Source organism: Brachyhypopomus gauderio, chromosome 1, assembly GCF_052324685.1.
Source record: "Brachyhypopomus gauderio isolate BG-103 chromosome 1, BGAUD_0.2, whole genome shotgun sequence".
Taxonomy (NCBI): Eukaryota; Metazoa; Chordata; class Actinopteri; order Gymnotiformes; family Hypopomidae; genus Brachyhypopomus; species Brachyhypopomus gauderio.
The window spans coordinates 24156067-24177057 of record NC_135211.1 but is presented as its reverse complement, the minus strand read 5'-3'; the positions used below and the strand labels follow the sequence as shown (position 1 = coordinate 24177057).

The 20991-nt window shown below is 42.2% G+C and overlaps 1 protein-coding gene across 2 annotated transcripts; it reads right to left on the bottom strand.

Annotated features, from left to right (window-relative positions):
* Positions 1–364: 364 nt before the first annotated feature.
* Positions 365–15658, bottom strand: inavab (innate immunity activator b). 2 transcript variants are annotated; one of them, XM_077004441.1, is made up of 10 exons: positions 15544–15658; positions 7291–7405; positions 6563–6696; positions 5470–5592; positions 4939–5167; positions 4781–4834; positions 4397–4694; positions 3946–4101; positions 3092–3824; positions 365–746 (listed from the first exon to the last, which is right to left on the bottom strand). In XM_077004441.1, the coding sequence occupies exons 2-10, from the start codon at positions 7343–7345 to the stop codon at positions 654–656; spliced, it is 1875 nt and encodes a 624-aa protein (XP_076860556.1). In that variant the 5' UTR covers positions 7346–7405; positions 15544–15658; the 3' UTR covers positions 365–653. The 2 variants fall into 2 exon arrangements, with proteins under 2 accessions (XP_076860556.1, XP_076860555.1); XM_077004440.1 differs by lacking the exon at positions 15544–15658 and adding an exon at positions 9269–9483.
* Between the last annotated feature and the right edge of the window lie 5333 nt (positions 15659–20991).

Here is a 20991-nt window from a genome sequence, read left to right as displayed (position 1 = left end):
TAAAGCGTGACGAGTCTAAACATTCAAATTTGTGATTTTTGTATTTAACACGCAAATCACAGCTAGCAGAAAATCTAGTGTATTTAGTTGAAGTGTAATGTACACACTCGTTATATTACGCGTTATTAAAACCTAGTCTAGTTAGAAATCAAAGCAAATCTCATTTAGGTTATTTACTCTAAATGGTCTTTTTTCAAAACTTCCACAACGATCTACACGCTGTATAAATATAACCAAAATAATATCCATTTTAAAACGTTAAATTGCACACTTCAGTCACGTGGTGTTTTCAAACAAGTTCTGCAGGACGAAATCAACAGATTTGTCTCAGTAGCGACACAGTGTGGCAAAGTAAAACAACGTATTAAACTTTTTTAATAACAAATATTTTTAATGTACAAAATGTAGACATAAAAAATCTATTTTATGACCAGCGACATTGTCTTTCACAGCGGAAGATCACGTGTAAAACATATGGTGTCTTATAATGTGAAAAAGCATTTGATCAAGGTTAGATCACCTATGGACATAACTATAGCTAAATCAATTTCTAGTAGTTCAATAAATTAAACCATAAATAGGACTATCGTCAGTGTGTGTGTGTGCACGCTCATGTTTTTTTTTATATATTTTATTTTCTGTAAGTCCTTTTCCTACACTTGGCTGACAATTTCTTTGTCACCATCTTCGTACCATCTGATTGGTGTTCCATCTGCAGACCTCTGGATGATCCGTCTTTGGGCCAGCTGTAGGATGTATGGACAGAGACACACAGACAGAGAGATAAATGTATACAATGCAGTAAAAGAATACTTTTGGATGAAATGTTCCCTCCCAAATAATCATACTGTTTTGAAAGCAGGGCAGAGTTACTTTTAGCAGTCACTGGTAGGCGTGAGAGCTTTACCCCATAGGGAAGGCCAGCTGTACACTGGTAAGGAGAGACTGCGAGAGCTTTTGTCCATACACACCTTCAGCACTGAAACTCACTCACTCAGTAATGTTGACTGAAGGAGTGGCCCACATGTACAAACCTTATGTTCAAGAGGTCAGTCTTAAGAGATTCAAGTCAATCCTGCATATAACTGGTTACTGATTCCCTTATTCCATGTTTTGAAACACACCCAAAAAGCATTCAAATTTGTTTAGGTGAACCAAACAGCAGGTAAAAGTAGTATTGGTGACATATACAAGTGGTGTTTTTGGAAACCAAAAACCTTCATTTATGATGTTTTTGCATTTGATGAGAAAGCTAGTGAGAACAGAAAATCAACATTACTGAACTGAGACACATTTGTCCTTTATTATTCTGTTCCATTTCTTCTTTTTTTCTAGACACTGCTGAAAACATTCAACACATTTAAATGCTGAAATCAATTCAAGAAGATCAAATACACTGAATTAACTGATTATTAAGCTAAAAGAGAAAAGTACATTGCTTTCATATTTGGGAAAATAGTGTATTTAAAAAGTTTCTCAGCTGCTCCAGTGCTGGAACACTTGACCATGTAAATCATTAGCAATGGCTGAAATCTGATACTGGAATGTAGCATCTGTGTGTCAAGAAGAGTCAGTGTTGCTGTCTCCTGACTGAACTCAACATTAAGATCTTATACATCAGAAATAGCCCCCAAACAGCTCAAGGAACACGAGTGAACGTACAGCCCTGAAGACCAATGAACACTGACTCATTTAAGCTCAAATAACTCCTCCAGTCAGAGCTACACCACATGAGCATTATATCTGCTTGTATAATGTAAAGATATTATACTATTATCTTAGATCTCAGTAGCTGCGGTTTAGCTTTGGACAGACTGAAAGAGGATACTTTAACACCTCCTTTTCTATATTTTGGTTTCCCTTTCCGTAACCCTCCCACCCATTGAAACATTCTCGTTCACAGCTGAATTAATTTGCAGGAATTTTCTTTTGTGAAGTCAGCTTGCTGGGGCATGTGGTGCACATTCTTCTAGTTTCCAATTGCACATTTCCATCTCTGAGAGGATCGCTTCACTTTCACTCGGGATGAATAGTTTTGGAGAAGTCTCACTGTTCTGCACTTTCTCGTCCCATGCTGATGAGCAACAGTGTTTTTTACAGCTATTAACACTGCAATGGGTTATTAATAGTGAGGAGCTTTTTCTTATCCATGAAAAAAATACATTAAAACATCCTAACTAGGTTGTGTGGTTTAAAATCCTAGTACTTCACTTTCGGAGTAGCTTTGTCAAAACCTAACAATGTGATGTAAAGGTTTTTTGTTAAAGAATGATCACAGAACAACATTCAAATAAGTTTCAGCATCTGGGACATGCCAGCAATGATTCAGTTACATAAAATGTTAATCCTGGACATTTATATAATATGACAAAAAAAGTGGATGTAAAATGGTGGACATCCAGTGTCTCTAAGCCACTTTCAGAATGTATAATTGAACCATTGGGCAGGGCCACCATCAGTTTCCCTTCATTCAGTTTAAGCTTTTGTCCTTGAGCTCAGAGGAATGCTCACCAACATATCAGGTTCACATGTGTTTCACTCACTGTAAACTGGCACTACCAAAACAACAAATCAACCTTGAGTGATTTTTTTCCCCACAAAATGTGTTAATACAAAAACCCTGTAGTTAATATATATTTACCTTACAGTATATAACCTAATATTGCACATGTGTTAACCCAGTTCTGGCAAATTCTTTAATTATTTGTACAGTTCTTTTAAGTTTCTACAAGAGCTCTTCAATTCAGTCAAGCGCACTTTACTTGTACGCCACACCTAATTCCAGTATCTGATACAACGGTGTTATTAAACCTCTTGAGTCTCTCTGGAAACATCTGTGACTCTACAGACAGGCCTGGGCAGTGAGTCCCTATCTGTGCTGGTAACGAATCTCTTCACCCACAGACTGAAACATGATGGTAAGCTGAACTCGAGCTATTCTGTTTCATAAAGCCCTCAGCTAGCTGCGTGCTCCAGACGGGGTGTCTGCCACCGGTGCCTCTGACGTGGTGGATGCAACACAGTGGACGGGTTTGCTTTGCCCCCTTTGATATATATACACGATGAGCAGCAGTCAGAAGATATACTTCACCTGCTGTTCCTGGAAGCTGTGCTGCAGCGAGAGCGGCGACTCGCGTCCGGCCGTGTTCCGGAAGCGCACGGCGCCCTGCCGGTGCCGGTCCAGGGAACGGGGCCGCGGCGTCCGTAACTGGCTGCGCTGGTGCCACGACTTGAGCTCCTCGGACACCACTTGGCGGGGAAGGCCCCTGTTGGGGTGGTGGGGGTACTCTCTGAGCGACGGGGCCCGGGACACCTTGACGTGGGGGGGCATCAGCCTGCAGAGTTGCTGGTGTGGGGGAGCCTCATCGTACCAATAATCATAGTGGCCATTGGAGCAAGAAGGGGAAGGTGGGTATCTGCTGTATATCCCACCCACGTCCACATCAATGCCCCTGCCGTCATCCATGTATGTGTAGATGCTGGGGGAGAACTGGGGTGAGGGGCTCTTGTAGTAACTGAGGGGCACGTAGGTCTGAGGCATGTGGCTGTCTGTGTGGCTGGCGTAGTGGTATCCGTAGTGGTCTTGGCAAGGTATCTGCAGCTCGGCTGGGTACTCAAGACAGGGCGAGCTGATGTAGGAGGTGGTCGAGGAGTGCTCGGAGCCACTGTCCTCACAGCTGGAGTAGTACAGTGGGTTTCCCATGGCCAACCTCACAGGCGAGTAGTCCGGGGACATCAGACTGACGTCCGTGAGTCTCCTCCTGGACCGTTGTGGACGTCCTCGCTCCTGGTCTGCATTGTACGCCGGCTCGCTGTTAGGAAGTCTGTCAAAAGCCCAAAGCGGTGCAATCATGAGGGGAAAAAAAAAACTAAACAAGTAGAGTGCAAGAGAAAGAAGGAGAACGTGTGGTTTGACTGTATGTGTGCTCTGAGCTGGCGGCTGACCTGAGAGATTGTCCTCTGTGCAGATGCAGGTCTGGTGTGGATGGTGCGCTGCTGGACTGGGTGTGTCTCAGTGATTTGTGTGTAGGTATTTGCAACGTTAAGCCTGCTTCTTCTAAACAGGCTTCCAGTGAAGGCAACGTGGGGGTAACAGCAGGACTGCCAGAGAAAGAATTATTGTCAATTATGGTTATTCGGTGGTATAAAGGATTTTGTCAGACTGGCTGTCATAGTATGGTAAACTTTATACAACAACTTTTTAAGAAGGCCATGAGTAAAGTGGAGGTGTAGCCATACACACCCATGAAATTACTGTGTGTCTTAATGATCGCTGGAGGCGAAAAGTCAGTTGGAGAGGTCATGTTTCAAATTTCTTCACAGTTTGAAAACCGTGTTTACAAGTTAAGTGGTGCAAGAAGTCCATTAACAAATCAGGGTCAAAATGTCAGCGTACCTGGATTTGATGCTACTAGAGTGAGATTTCTTCTGTTTCTCATAAGGTTTATCCAGGCTGGACTCCTTCCACGGGGAGTTCTGAATGGGGGCAGGGTCGAACTCCTGTACGGGGCTGTGGCAGGCGTGCACGGCCTGGAGGGGAAGAGGCGATGCCGGGCGGGGACTGGGCTCAGAGGGCTGGAGGAAATGGCCATTGGGGGTGAGCGGGCGATGGAGAGGACCCGGGGCCACAGGACAAGGGTCAACAGCTGGAGGGGCTTCTGACGAGACACGAGATGACTGGCTCGCCAGTTCCTCTAAAAGAATCCCAAAAGAAGATATACGTCATTACAACGTTCACCGTTAGACAGACGTCAGCGTTATCCACCGTTAGCCCATTTACCTTCATCCATCACTGCTGAGTCGGACAGCGAACTGTCGTCTGAAGCTCCCTGATCTAAGGACACAAACATCGTCACGGTCAGTTTAAAAGGTCACCGCTGTAAACAACACCAGCACCAGCGATTAATGCAGAGGGCCGAAGTTTTGGCCTGCGCTCACGTTTCTGTGTGAGGAGGGGCGGGCGCGGCGAGGATCGGCCGTGCTGGAGCCGCAGCTGGAACACGGCCTCCTGCAGCTCCTTCAGCTTCTGCTCCTCACGCCTACACTGCTGCAACCTGCTCCTCTTCACCGCTTTGCCGAGGGGCTCCTCCTGGCACAGCCGCCGGGCCGCCACGTAGATCTGCTGCTGCAGGGCGAGCTTCGCCTCCACCGCGCTCAGCTCCGAGTCCTGCAGGACCAGATCAACGCACTTGTATGACCCATTTCTATGAAATGGGGTTTGAGATGGAAGGGTGAAATCCTGCCTCTGAACGTAATGTTTCTAGTCCATCTGAGGTTAGTTAGATCAACAAGTATATTGCAATATTACAGTAATATAAAAAGAAAAGTTTATATTATATGCAGTGAACTCAAAATTAGTCACAACACTAAAAAATTAAGCTACATGGCAATGTGTTAACCCTAAAGATTATTTGATGTTTATGGGAACAGTGAAATATGTGGAAATTGTCTTTTGGTTGGACTCTTTACCTCTCCTTTATGAAGCAAGCTCTGCTCGTCCAGTTTGAACGCAGCCCCAATACGGCGGCGGATGAGGGGGGGTTTTTCCCCTGGCAGGAGAGGGTAGTCCGAGGACAAGTGTCCAGTCAGCTCCTGTGTGAAGTGGGAGATTTATGGGGTTAAACATGGAGAACAATGAGGAGGTGAATGAGGAAAGGGCATATCGAGACATGCTGCTACTTGTGACTTTCGTTCTGCACAGCTCATCAGCACAGCTGGGACACTGAAACTGTGTTCAGTGGGAGATGAAGCAACGAATGAGTTTCTGCCAGTGTGGCTTAAGCTCGCGTTCTTGCCTTTCAGGTATTAACCTCCACATTTAGCGAGTTCAGACAAGTTGGATGTTCCCAACCACTGCAGTTACGCAACGGCGTTATTCAGAGATTCTGTCCTTTCTCATCCTGCGTCCTGAATCGATCCTGCCATCCCTCCCAAAATCAATCCCATCCAAAACACGCAGGCAACAAATGAAACCTGCCTGTGGTGACATTTCCAACAGAGACACAAACCCTCATGACACCAGTTTTGGTGAGCCACAGCTGGGGTGTGCTGATTCAGCTACAGACGATATAAACACTGTTGCTAGGGAATGACTTCAGTTAATGTGACAGAAGGGTGAGGTGTCCTCACTTTCTTAGAACACCTGAGCGGGCGAGTGCGGGTGGAGCCACCCGGCGCCTCACTCTGAGAGTGCCTCATGGTAAGCCACCATCTTTTGTTTGGCAAAGTAAAAACAGGTGTAGGACAGTAGGTGGGGCGGCGACCTATTTGGAGCAGGGCCTTGTGGGTAAGGCTCACCGAACAGTGGAGTCCTCTCTGGAGAAGAAATGCTTTTCACAGAACTTCAGAGCTACCCCCAAATTCAAGTCAGTGAAAACAAAGTTTAAAACATGACTTTCATACTTTTTTGAACTGAGCTCTGGAGCTCTTGTTTTCCTGTCCAAAAGGTATGTCACAATTTTCCATAATGCAGTGGAAGTCCGTTCTGATATGTAGTTCTGATTTCAAAATTACTTCTGTGTTAGATGTGTGTGTGTGTGTGTGTGAGTGTACAATGACTCACAGCCTCTCTAATACAGAGTTTCTTCAGCTCCAGAATACATAGCTCTAGCTTGTCTTGCAGTGACTGATGCTTCAGTTTCACAGCCCGAGTGTGTGTACCCACGTCCTTCATCACAGTGGTGGGACTGTCGGGGCCTAAAAGACACCCCCCAAACACACACACCTTTAGAAAATGTATACTCTACTAGTTTATATAAAGTGTATATCAATTACTGCATCATGGCAAAACATTTGTGAGTAAATTAGGGATACCATTCTGTAATGAAGATAGCGGGTGCGTACAGGTGTAACATGCAGATGGACACAATAGCACTATGAAGTGGAAACTAAGGAGGAATTTATTCAGTCTACTCTGACATCATTCTGCATTCAGAAGTGAGACAGTTTACAAAAGAACGTACTACCAGTATGATGGCTACACAAAGATCAAAACAGACACAAGTGCCTATTCAGCCTGGCCTGATAATCTCCCATTGTGTGTGAAAGAGAGAGAGAAAGAGAAAGAGAGAGAGAGATGTCTATATTACAATGGAAGATGGTACCACCTCAAGATCAAAAACAATTTCAGACAAATAATAAACTGTTATGATACAAAATATCAAAATATACATTTATATGATCATATAATTAATGGTATCATGTAACAGGTGAACCTACCTGAATGTAAAAATATACATTTATATGATCATGTTATTGTTATTAATGGTATCATGTAACAGGTGAACCTACTTGAATGTAAAATAATCCCACTGTCTGTGTCACTGGTTTCTTCTTTGGCTTCCATAACTTTTAGACTTGTGCTCTTCAAGACCAAACACTACGTTTTCAATGTCTTGACAGTCCCCTGTGAAACATAAATCAATTAATATAGCATTACTTTTTAAACCTGCTGACTAATTTAATGACTTGAGGCAAAGTGAGTGTGGTGAGTCCCATGGAACTATTTAACCCTTCAACCGTGACAGGATCTGCTGACCCAGAGCCATGGGGGTCAAAGCAGATGCCGAGGGACTAAGTCAGTCAAACAATAGTTTAGTGGAGCCACTCAGAGTCTCGGGCTAACTATGCCTCACAGCCGTGCACTCTCAGCAGGGACTCAGGCTAGGGTTTAGCCAAGGGAGCATTCAAGTTAGTCTGTTTCCCTTTAATTTACTCATTCCTAAGTGGATGACTTTTCTGTGTCGTGATAATTGCACTCAGGGACACGGGAATTTTGAGCAAAGGAGAAATTAGTGCTCAAAAAACCAAAACCAAAACAAAACACACAATTAACATGGAGAGGTTGATGAAAAAGGCTTAAATTCCTATTTTCATTAAGCTGAGGCAATGTAATCCTTTTTGAATGAGAACTGTATTTTGTCTTCAGGGAACTGAAGAAATTAAAGAGAGAAGGCCCTGCTTCAAAAGATCTTGGTTCATCAACAGGAACACAATGCCACAGTTTCAATGTGGCAGTTCCAGTTTTCCCATGTAGAGCTCCAGGTTCCCATGACTCCGTAACTCCCGTCAGCCGTGAGTCAGGTGTGTCAAAAGGCTATTGCACCAATCCCACAGTTCAGACCACTACACACGAGTGACACACAAAATGACACACAAAGTGACATCATATCTGCTCCAGACCAAGGGGAGAGTCTGTTTAGCTTCCCGTCACCAGGACTGTTCGTGCTCGTCTAGGCCAAAATGACTGTGTGGTGAGTAAACAGGGTTGTCCACAGCTGAGAGAATGATTAACAGGTAAGAGAGCTATGTAATAGTAGTCCATCTCCAGTCACAACAAGCAATGTGTAGAGTGGTTAATTAGTGAAACTCTGCTGTGTGTTTCACACTACCTCTGAAAGCATTATGAACTATATTCTTATATACAATAAAATGCTTTGTAAACCAGACAACTTTTGTTACTTTGACTATTTAATTAAATGTGTCAATTCTAAGAAACATAATGAGGTTTTAATCTTGTCACAATTAATCTTGAGCCTGATAAAAACTGCATCGAAATTGGTGTTCCATTTCTTATGAATTCATCCTCAGACTAACTCTGAATACTACATTTTCAGTGGTAGTGGCAAAAATAACCAATTTTTTGCAATTTATGGGTTTGTTTTTGAACAACGCAGAATAAAACATCCTAAATATCTCCGTGGCCTTCCCCAAATAATGTCAAAATATCATCCAATCTGAATAAAAACAAATCACAGAAAACCGTGGCCTTCCCCAAATAATGTCAAAATATCATCCAATCTGAATAAAAAAAATTCAAAAACAAATCACAGAAAACCACTAAAACACTAATATATAATCAAAAATCCGTCATCAAAACTGAGATCTTGCTCAAAGTCAAAATTACCATAAACACACCCCAAACACACAATTAAATTCATCCCGTAGAAACGCAAGGCATGTACAAGGCATGTATAACATATTAAATTACAGACAGAAATCACGGAGAACAATGTCTTTACAGTGCAAGTAAACTGCTCCTGTCCTATCGCATAATAAGCAGCACTTGGGCCGAGTCAATATCAGATTTCACCAAGTGCCAATATATAAACGTTCAAATAGCCACAAACCAGCGAAATAAAGAAATAAGACAATTCCCGATAGACAGCGTCATCGGAGCGACTATTTGAAAAAATGCATATAACACATCTAGGAAATCTGAACATTATAGGCTTATTCAGTCATTAAAAAGGATAAAAATGTTACTTACATGCTTATAGAGCGAGTCTAAAAGAACATTAAACATTCGCTGAACTTCCACAGATTTGAGCTTCTAGTGCTCCCTCCGCTTCCCGCTCCACAGGTAGAGTGTGCCGAGTCGCTCCGCTCTCGCGAGTAAAGTGAGGAAGTGACGCGCGCATACCTGTGTGAAACTCACGCGGGGTGCGACTCACCCTGCAACTCTCAACTGTGTGTGATAAAGGAACCGGCTATCAAAGGTAATGACTCTCCTTGACTTATTTCTTATCAGCTTTTGACGCACAGATCTAGAAGCTGGGACAAGAAACACACCATAAATGGAAACACATTAAGCTGTAAAACTATTCTCAAGATAAACGTCAGAAAACACAAAACCGGCGGTCAGATTATTGACGCTGTAATATTTGCCCGGCGGTCTACACTACTGTACCTATCACACTGACGCAATGCTGTTCTCCTAACATGTTCAGTGTCTACATTTTATATGTATGTATCCCCCTATATCAGCCTACCCAGAATGCTTTGTGAGATGCTGCATTTACAGCTCCTATGTCTTTACCCTCATATTGGCTCTCCAAGAATGTCAGTTTGAACCACCACGGTCACATCAGAATGTCCAGTACTTTGCACTGCAGCTAGTGTCAGATTTCACTAACAGGCTCCAAACACTTAGAGTTCAAAGAGCTTTAGCTGGCGAATATTCTCTTTTGAAGAGGTAGAAACAAAGAACGTGGGAAATCCAAAGTATATTCCTTATAGTATTTAAATCAATTACACTGAGCAAGTCAAAGCCTTATCGGGATGCAGAGCGAGAAATTGTGTAGGCTGGATTAGTCAACTGATGCGGGTGGGAGAAATTCCCCAAATCTCTCAACCATGTAATTAATGCAGTACCTATAAATGCATACATAAACCATCGTGCATGACATTATGCTCATATGTGAGAAGAGTTTACATAGGCTTTTCAGAAATATACTTTGCCATTCATGCAAGCATAGTTAAGGTTCCACAAACACTTCGCTCACCAAATTTAACCACAAGCCTCTTTTGTAGGAAGTAACTACATTTTGTGGATCATGTGTAGAAGTCAGCAAAAATACCCAGGGGAATTTCCAGCCCAAGGATACAATAGATCTGTGTCTGCTATTTTAGATGTAGACAAAGTATTACAACCTCAGCTTAGCCAAATGTTGCAGAAGATTTTAATACTGCACACATCACACACAAATCTTTAAGTTCCAGAATAAACAGTGCACACTCAGAATTACATGAAGTAAAAAAGTATTTAAATGTTTATGTGGGCCCACACCATTTCTTTGCAAAACCTAGAGGAACATTAGAGGCAAGTCTGACGCCATAGTCATAGATCACACTTTTTCTGTGGTTTAATATTCTAAACAGTGCTGTGATCGAGTCTGTGTTAGGGATCTGCAACAATGCAACATCAGATCTAATCAAAAGCAGCATTGGCAGACACTGAAAAGACATCTGCACTGTTTGGTTAGTGCTACATCCATAGGATTTCCACAGGATTACAATTAGATGACTTTAAAGGCTGTCTAGCCACACGTCATGGCAATAATTGCAGAGACCTTGCGATCTTTATCTGTCCTCTTCCTCTTCTGTCCTTTATCTGTGCACACTTGGTGTGCATGGGCTTGGTGTGCATGGGAGCCAATGAGTCAGGGGATCTCGGTTCATTCAGAATGGGAGCTGAAACGCACAGAGGGCGGCAGTGAACCGTGGCTGTCTGTGACCTTCCACTAGGAGCTGTCGACACGGTGGAACGCAGGCTAGATTTCATCTTGAAACATGGACCAGATTAACAAGAACTTGATTCTACCTACAGTAATAATGTGGAATTAATGCCCTTAATAAATCAAAGAATTAAACAAATACAAAGACAACACTAAAACTTGCCTCCAGTTTCACGTAAAGGCGAGGACAGAGCAAATGCTCTTTATGACCTCATTAGACTGCATCAGCCAACATTCGCCTTCCATTGTATTAAACATTACTGTTAAGCCAACATTCCTCAATATCACTCCACAATATCATAATGCACAATACTGCAACATCAAAAACACATTTCAACCCCAAAGCAACATGGGTACTTCAACATATCACTTGGGGGCTGCGACTTATAAATCCATGCTTTCCTACTTAACAGGACCGTAGGGGATCTGAAATCAGTCTACAGCAGTACTCTGGATAATTGCTGCTTTGGTTGGTAAAAAAAAATAAGTGGGAGGAGGAAGGAGTATTTCTGGACCCGGAGGACCCCACCCCTGAGTTTGGTAAGAGTGGGGCTGTTGGGGCACATGCTGGGGGTCTATAAACATGCCACCGCACTGAGAGTGACTGATGGCTCTCCTCTGACTCTCACACCACCGTCAGCACTGTAGCTGTGAACCCATCTCACATGCTCTTGGTCTGCATATTCATGATCACTGTGGGAAGACTCAACGTCTCCCCTCACTGAGGTTCACCAAGGGCTGAAAAGACACATGAACCAAATCCAAGGGGTAGCAACCTTCTGCTAACTTCCCTATATTGGCACGTGGTTTTTTTTTTGTTTGGGTCAAACATTTGCTCTAGAGAAACAGTGGATATAAAACCAACATGTGGGTGTTGAATGATCTAATACTTGGGATAAGAAAACACTACATTCCCTATTAAGCAACACTATGTAAATAAAGATTTTTTGATAAAGAATTGTCTTCATCAAATGTAATTCAAATAATGTGATGGCATCTTGCTTGGGCATGCATTCAGCAAAATGAGAACATTTATGTTTCCTTCCTGCGTGGAAGTCCAGGGTTCCTGTAAAGCACTAATTCAAAGCATTATATTATTCTGGTATAATGGGCACTCTGTGCAGTTTACTGCAATACAAGCCATGCATTTGCACACTATGGTGATTTAATAATGATAATGCATATTAAACAAAACGTTCCACTGCAGGACCAAAAGACCACGTACAGAAGGGGTTTATCTGCATCCAAGTTGTTTTTCTTTTCAGATCAACTATAGAATGGTTCTTCATATGGGCATTTATTTTAATAGTGTCAGATATGCAGATAAAAATCATACTATAGCTTGACAATATTGATGGCACGAAGCCGGGACACAGCATTAGGCTGCAGTAAAGATACCAACAGCCATACAGAAATAGAAGCTCTGTGTTTAGGACCCTATTGACTAATTATAGGCCCATCTCCAAACTGCCTTTTATTTCAAAAATTTTAGAGAAACTTGTTTACACCCAAGTAAAATCTTTTCTGGATGAGCACAATATCCTGGAGATTTTCCAATCCGGTTTTAAATCTATGCACAGTACAGAGACAGCACTGATTAAGGTTTTTGATGACATCCTACTGGCTACGGATTCAGGTGAACATGTGATTCTTGTCCTGCTTGACCTAACTGCAGCGTTTGACACATTAGATCACAACATTTTAATTTCTCGGCTACAGCACATGGTGGGCATTTCTGGCAGTGCACTACAGTGGTTTCGGTCATATCTAACAGACAGAACCATGTGCATATCTATTGCTGACTGTGAATCCTCTGTAGCTCCCCTGTTATATGGAGTTCCTCAGGGCTCAATTTTGGGACCCCTCCTGTTTTCTCTGTATTTGCTCCCACTGGGTTCCATTTTAAGAAAACATGGCGTCTCTTTTCATTGTTATGCTGACGACTGCCAGATATATATACCTTTAAAGAGAAACGATGCATGTTCTTTTAAAGCACTGCTTTTATGTCTTGAGGACATTAAAGCCTGGATGGCGTTAAACTTTTTAAATTTTAACGAAAAGAAAACGGAAGTGATGGTATTTGGTCCTAGTGGTACATGCAAAGCCCCCCCAGTTGACTTTGGCCTTTTAACATCATATATAAAGCCAACAATCACAAATTTGGGTTTTAAGATGGACAGTGATTTTAAATTAGATAGGCAAATTGGTGCAGTAGTGAAGTCCAGCTTCTTCCAGCTGAGGCAGCTGGCAAAGGTGAAGCCAATCCTTACACGGGAGAAATTTGAAACAGTAATCCATGCTTTTATTACATCTCGGCTGGATTACTGTAATGCACTGTATTATGGAGTTAGCCAGTCCTCCCTCAGTCGTCTTCAGTTGGTTCAGAACGCTGCTGCCAGACTTCTAACTGGAGTGCGTAAGAGGGAGCACATAACACCTATTCTGGCCTCTCTCCATTGGCTGCCGGTGCATTTTAGAATCCGTTTTAAAATTCTTTTGTTTGTTTTTAAATCTCTAAATGGACTTGCCCCACCTTATCTCTCTGAGCTCCTCCAACCACACGCTCCCAGTCGGTGCCTTAGGTCAGCTGATCAGCTTCTCCTGAAGGTGCCAAAAGTAAAACGTAAGCTCAGAGGGGATCGATCTTTTTCAGCTGCTGCACCGAAATTATGGAATGACCTTCCAATGTATATCAGACAGGCTTCTTCACTGTCCATTTTTAAGACTCATCTTAAAACCTACTTTTATTCCTTGGCTTTTAACCCAGTATGAGACTTGTGTTGTTATTGTTTTAATTGTGTCATTAGTAATTTTAGTAGTATTTTAGCGTGTTATAGTTGCTGTTTTTTACCATATAATTAATAATCTTGTCTGTTTTTACATTTACTACCTACTCTGTAAAGCACTTTGACCCAGCCGAGGCTGTTCTGTAAAGGGCTATACAAATAAAGTTGAGTTGAGTTGAGTTAGGGCTGAAGTGTTTAGTTGACTTTTGACTATCCAGAGAAAAGGCTATTTAATAAACACGGCTACATGGGACAGTACATACTACAACATTCTTATCCAAAGGTGTGTGAATGGTGTAGTCACATATGTGCTGGGCTGACTACTTAACATGTTAGAAAAAAATGCACCAACTTGCTGTGGTTTTCACAGAGAATGATCTAACATTGAGAGATAGGAAATCAGCAGCTGATACTGAAACATCACAGTCTATAATTGCGGCAAAGAACATCCAGAGGTGATAAAGGGGGTCTTCAGCCAAGCTGTCAGCAGTGCACAATACACACATGCTGTTTGGGTCCTCTGTGGCATGACCCCAGCTAGGGCTCTGCAGAGCCTTGGATTCCAGAGCCATTCATATGCAGTTGTCTCACACTTCCCTTTAATGTATGCCCACTCCAACCTCTCCTCCATCACATACCCAGTCATTCACAGCTCCCCCCAAATTACTCACCAGCTTCAAAAGAATCACACAAGGAATGCCATTCTGCACATGCAACACAGAAACTGAATGAAACGGTTTTTTTTCCTTTAGGAAAAACATCCTTGTGGAGTTTAGTGTTTGTGAAACCTCCCTCTGACAAAAAAATGGTCTGGTAGTAATTTCCTTCATGTAAAGTTATGCTTGAGAGTCCTTTAGGGACATTCTCCCTCTGATGAATTAACGACTTGTGAAACTACACACAATCTTCACACCAGGGAGTAATGGGCGTGATGTGAACCGAGACGACTGAGATTGCCATTAATACATTACCATGCAGGCAACTATACAGTACTCTACCACATCGAATACATTACCATGCAGGTTACTACAGTAGCCTACTCTACCATCTAGAATACTACAATAATATGCGGTATACGACCAACCAAACACATGTATTATGCAGTGAATATATTTGCTTCTTACAACATTTCGTTGTCATTTCTACTTTCAATAAATACCTGCAACGGTACAAAACAAATGAATTCTGCTTAACTGAGGACTACTTAATAATCACGTTTGAATCCCAATTCACTACTGAAAACTCAAACAGGTTAGAATTACAAAGCCCTGTATCTGGTTGCACGGCAAATATATGAACAGTCGCCTCTTCTGTCTACTCTGTAATGTACATTAGATCGTTTCCACACATTCCTGTGAACTACAATTGAAAAAATGAACAATTCCGATAACCTTCCAAAAAAGTATTCAACTGAACTGAATGGAAAGTTAATTTTTAAAACAATTGATTTGTGATTCTTGCACGAACTAGGTGAATAGTTTATTAGATCAGAGGTTATTCATTTCTAACGACCATTTAATAAAAGTAGCAAGGCTTGCCTACATTACACTTTTGATTTATTCTATTATTCTAGGACAGAGCAGGCTAACCAAAAAATGAATTACATCTGAAGCCGTGAAACCCCCCAGAAAGTCAACAATCCTCAGTCTAGGTTTACGAATACTATTTCATTTGCAGCGAAGTGCAACGATCACTTATCATGCGTTTATTCCCATTAACTCATAATGCCAAAAAATACTTACCCAGTGTCCTCATAACAAGCACAGACTAAAATGCACTGAAATTAAAAGAAGTTTCATCTAACACCATATCGTATTATTTCATCCACGTTTTCTAGACCACCGCATTCCAAATCTAAAAAGGGATCATACCAAACTACGTTGTGTGGGTAGACTGTCCAACTGCATAGACGGAGATTTTCCTTTCCAGATTTAGTTTGTTGTTCGTAACTGAGAGACAGCATTGCACTGAAAATATTTACAATGTTTTCTTTACACATCAATAGTTTTTAGTTTCTTAAATACATTTCAATAGCCGCACGTAACTGTCCCTCCCCTGTGCTCTAACATGTTATTTCCTTCACAGCTCTCTAAAACTTTCTCCCCCTTCAAGTACCACCTCCAGCTTTTAGAAACAGCACGCGCTCAATGCCAGAATTACTTTTACTTCTTGTAATTACATTCTACTCAGTCGGTGAATTTTTAACAAATATAGTTTATTTTTAATAAATACAGTCGTTCGTTCAGTCAAAAAGAGTGTATTTTCGGATGCATTTCACTTTTCAATGTCCTGCAATGTCCTGTCCTGCTCCTGTTAGCGCCCCCACATCTATGAAGAGAAGGGTTACCATGAGAAAGGTTTCGTTTACATCGTCTGTGCTTGTTAAACAGATCCATTGGAAAATAATCCGTTATACACACAATCGTACAGCGTATCCGTTTCTAGTAGACTCAGGTCAAATCCTCATTGTGTTTTCTGTTTAACAGAAATAAACGCAGTCACATTTGGTTTATACGTCAACGTCCAAGAGCTATTCAGGCCTTTGAGGCCCGTACAATGCTAAAATAATTCCCAAAGTGTCTTTCACACTACAGTATAATATACTTATAGAGAGATATCAGTTATAGAGAGCTGTTGTGTTTGAAATGAGAGAGATATCAGTTATTGAGAGCTGTTGTGTTTGAAATGAAGTAACACTAGATGTCAGGAGAGTGCTGGAAAGTGTGATCCAAATTGCTACATTCAAGCATGCTGTAACAGCACAAAATTTAATGTTTCCAGTTTCACACTGTATGGCCAAAAGAATGGCAATCTAATTATTGAATTCGGGTGTTTCAGCAACATCCATAGCTAACAAGTGTACAAAGTCATCACTCTGACTCCACAGACATACACTAACAGTTGAATGTGTTGTACAGAAGAGCTCAGTGGCTATAAACATGGCACTGTGTGCCACCTGTGCTTCTAGTAAGTTTGTGAAAGCATGTCTTATTTATAAATACATGTATAATGTCAAAGAACATAATGCAATGCATTCTGAATCTACCTATAAAATGCATGAATGCCTTCTGGATGTGACGCCTGTGCTCGTTGAACCGGACTCCTTGTTTGCCTGTCTATTAACCATTATCACCTGTTCCCAGTTTATCCATTTCTCTATATAAGCCTCGGGTTTTTAACAGTGTCTTGTGTGTTGATTCCAAGACCTTTTGTTATATTTCTGTCTCTACAGTTTTTGTTTGTCTCCCTCTCTACCTGCTTTTGGTAAGCTCTTTTGGTTTAGTTTGTTGTTTGTTTGTTTGTTTGCCTGCTTTTGGTAATCTCCTTTGGTTTTGGTTTTTTTTTTGCCTTGTTTTCTGTTTTTTTATTTATTTTTTTATTTTTTATTTTTGCATGTTCTCCGATTGGCTGTAACATTACAAACTTTGTACCATTGCCTGTTTCTTTATATAAGTATATGCTGCTCTATACACATGTTCAGTTAGGGTGAGGGTTAGTGTTATGGTTATCTGAAGCAACCTTGGCACTATACCCAGTAGTTCAATGATGTTGGGATACCTTTTTGTCTAGGGTGTAGGGATTTATGTCCCAGATGAAATCCACAAGAGACGTGGAAGACCTGGTATGCCCAAATCCACAGGCTGCTGAAAATCCTAAACACCACATTAGAACAGAAGCTGTATCAGTACTGAAACCCCAATGTCTCACAGCACCAAACTGGCTAAATGCAACCATTCAATAACAAACCTCAGGCTGGTTAAACAACTCAAAACATGTGCGGTGCATGTGGCAAGGTAGGCCTTCACGGACTACACCACATGCTGCCCACAATGATCCAGACACCTCCATCCCAGACACACTCAACTCCTCCTATGCATGACTTGAAGCACTAATTACTGTTCCAGCTCCAATTCCAGTGGCATCAACAAACAAGAAACTGCACCCTCAGATGCCGTACTCACTGTGGCTGATGGTTTCCACCACTGCAGCCTACAGATTCTCCTTCCCAAGTATGCACATGAACTTTCCATGGAGGAAGTGAAACATGCTTGATCAAGTCTACTGCAGTACAAGGGGTGCCAGTCAAGAAGGCTGTATCCCATGTATAACTTCACACAGTTCGACCACATCTCCAAGTTCCTACATACAGCATACAGACATCTCCTCAAGCAAGCTCCCTGAGTAAGTAGATCTGTTAAATATCTCTGCGCGTGCACCGAGGTGGTTGGCTGAGGTGTTTGTAGACATATTTGACCTGTCACTTGCAGGTGTTAGTGTGCCTCTGATTCAAGTCCACCATCGTTGTGGCCCTGCTGAAGAAGAGCATAATGACCTGATGACACTACTGTCCCTCCCTCACAAGTGGTACGATTCCCATGGTGATGCATAACCATGTGTTCTTTCTTTTGGTTTTGCATTCGTTCTGCCCCTTCTGGCTGTTTCCCCTCCTTAATTGCACCCGTCTGTTCTTGAAGCTGTATTCTTTTGGGTTTTGTTAGCGTTTTTATTGGGTTTTTGCACATTGTATGTTTGCTCAGTGTCATGTTTAGTTCCTGGTCTAGCCTATTGGCGCTTTTCTGTACTAACCCCATGTCCTTCACACATTTGGATGGTAAGAACAGTATAGTTTGAGTGCTGCTCATTGATTACAGCTTGGCATTCAACACAGTCATCCCAAACAAACTGACTGAAAGATTCACCCTCGGACTCACACTCTGTAAATGGCTGCTGAAACCAGGTCTGTGTGGTAAGCCCCTTACTGTACAATCAATACAGTTGTATAACAACAACTGTTACTGAAGGTATACAGTAAACTCCCAGTATAACAGATTCGCTTTGGACTGATCACTTGGGGGGTGAAGCAACATACAGGAGGGAGGTGGCAGATCTGGTGGCATGGTGTTAAGACAACAATCTCTCCCAGAATACAAATTAGACCCAGGAGGTGATTGTTTACCCAAGGAGGAGGGGAAGCATCAGCTCACACCACTGCAGATAGATGAGACAGAGGTGAAAAGGGTGACCTCCTTCCTTGGACTTCACATCAGTTCACATGGACCAACAACACACACAGCATCATATAGAATTCCCAGTAGTGTCTTTACTTTTCAGAGTGGTTGAGGAAATATGGTATGCCAGGTGAAATTCTCAGCAAGGTCTACAGGAGCATGGTAGGGAACGTTCTCATCAGCTCCATCATGGACGTTTATGGGAATTGTGCTACTAAGGCATGGAAGGATCTCCAGCATGTGATAAGAACTGCACAGGTCACCTGAGAAACTGAGTCTTCTCTTAACTGCAGGACATATACTACTCCAGGGTCTTTGGAAAAGCCCACATCATCATGGATAATACACACCCCCAATACATCCTCTTCACACTCCTCTATCAGGCAGTTGGTACTGGAGTGTGAAGTCCAGAACAATGAGGCTAACAAACAGCTTTCATCCACAAGCTATCAGGCCGGTGATTTACTTCTAACAGTTACCACAACCCCCTCACTGCTACCATTGCCTGCACAAAGACAAGGGTGGACTGCACACTAATTACTGCTGCTGTGACCGAACTTGCAATATTGCACATTAAATATACAGTAGCACATTTCACTTTATGAGCACATCATGAGCACTTTATGACCACTGATGTTTGCTTGTTGCACTGCCAAATACTATTAAGCACCATTTGTCTCCAGTAGTGGCATACCAGTGTCCTTTGAACTCCTGTTCTTATTCACAGGCGTTACTGGAGAGAGTCCCCATACAGGACGGAAGGACTGGTGTCTTGTATAAATATTGACATTCTGCATTGATACTGTCAAAGTGGATTGTCCCTGTGAGAAGTTCTACACAGGGGTAGAGTGAATGATTTTGGGGTACTGGGTGACAAAGAGAAGTGGACTGCACCCACTCCACCCAACCCCCCTCCACCCAACCCCACTCCACCCAACCCCCCTCCACCCAACATCCATCTACCACAGATATTTACTTTGGCCTTCCCTCTGCTTCCATGTTCGTACGTGCAGTTGGTTATTGTTCAGTGGGGTGGGTGTGAATGTCAGGACCAATCTAGACCAGTGACGTGTCATTCTTTGAATTCACAGAGTTCTTTTGTTGTATTTGTTGTGCTAGACAACAATCTGTTGTTTTATATAATTCTTGCATTTCTTCTTTATTAAACGAGCTCACATTTAACATTAACTGTGGCAATTCATATTAGCAAGTTTGAAAACTATTCACAGCAAGTAGATGGAGAGCCACGTGGACATGAGGAGATCTAAAGAGTTCGGGAGCTCTGAAGCAGTGTGTGGGGGATTGAGTTCTGCTTTTGACAGAAGCAGAGAAGTTTGAGACGTGTGTGAAGTTGTGGAGAGTCTTTGTTCTACATAGAGTAAATGATAAGTTGCACAGTGCTTAGCAAACTGAAATTAAAACAGAAAACTGAAACAAGTGGTGATGTGGGGCAAACATGCATATAACACCTTCTAGCCACTGTATAAGCAGGCAAAGCACTGCACTGGAGGAAAGTACCTGAGGGCTGTATATACGGAGAGGTCAAACAAAGCACAATTGTTCTCAGTTAATACCCAGGTGATTGGGAATGGGGCAGGTACAGTGTGTGTGTGTGTGTGTGTGTGTTCGTGTGTGCGCATGTGTGTGTGTGTGTGTGTCCCCTTCGGAGTGCCCCGTGCACTGTGACACATTATGTTCCTTCTACAATTGATTTTGTTTCCACACCCTTGATTTTTATCTACTAACAACGCCACTAACAACCCATTAAATTAAATCTGAGTGGTGTGGCTTTTTAAAAGTCACAAGGTGCTGTTATTAGGACAGCCATCAGTAATCTATATGAATATCAGAATGAGCATTAGCATTATCTCAGGGTTGCCAACTCTCACGCATTGAGCGTGAGACACACGCATTTGACTATCTTCATACGCTCTCACGCCACACTTCCGATATCTCACGCCGAAAAAAATTTAGTTTATTTACCTGTGATCCACATCTATAATTCAACGAGTTACTAGTTCGCTCTGGCGCCAACCACTGGTGATCGATCGATCGCGATATAATACTTAATTTGTGTCCATTTTACACCCCGCCCGCTAACAACTTACGTTCGCTACGACCCCCCCCGGTCAACAATTTTACACTCGCCACCTCCTCCAGGTTCAAATCTCACTCCGAGCG

Bases quoted from the DNA above. Each gene is read 5' to 3' on its own strand.
- inavab (XM_077004441.1), bottom strand. From the start codon at position 7,345: ATGGAAGCCAAAGAAGAAACCAGTGACACAGACAGTGGGATTATTTTA. The intron at 6,697-7,290 runs GTAGGTTCACCT...GGTGTCTTTTAG, and splicing joins TGGGATTATTTTACATTCAA to GCCCCGACAGTCCCACCACT. The intron at 3,825-3,945 runs GTCAGCCGCCAG...GGCTTTTGACAG, and splicing joins CACAGAGGACAATCTCTCAG to ACTTCCTAACAGCGAGCCGG.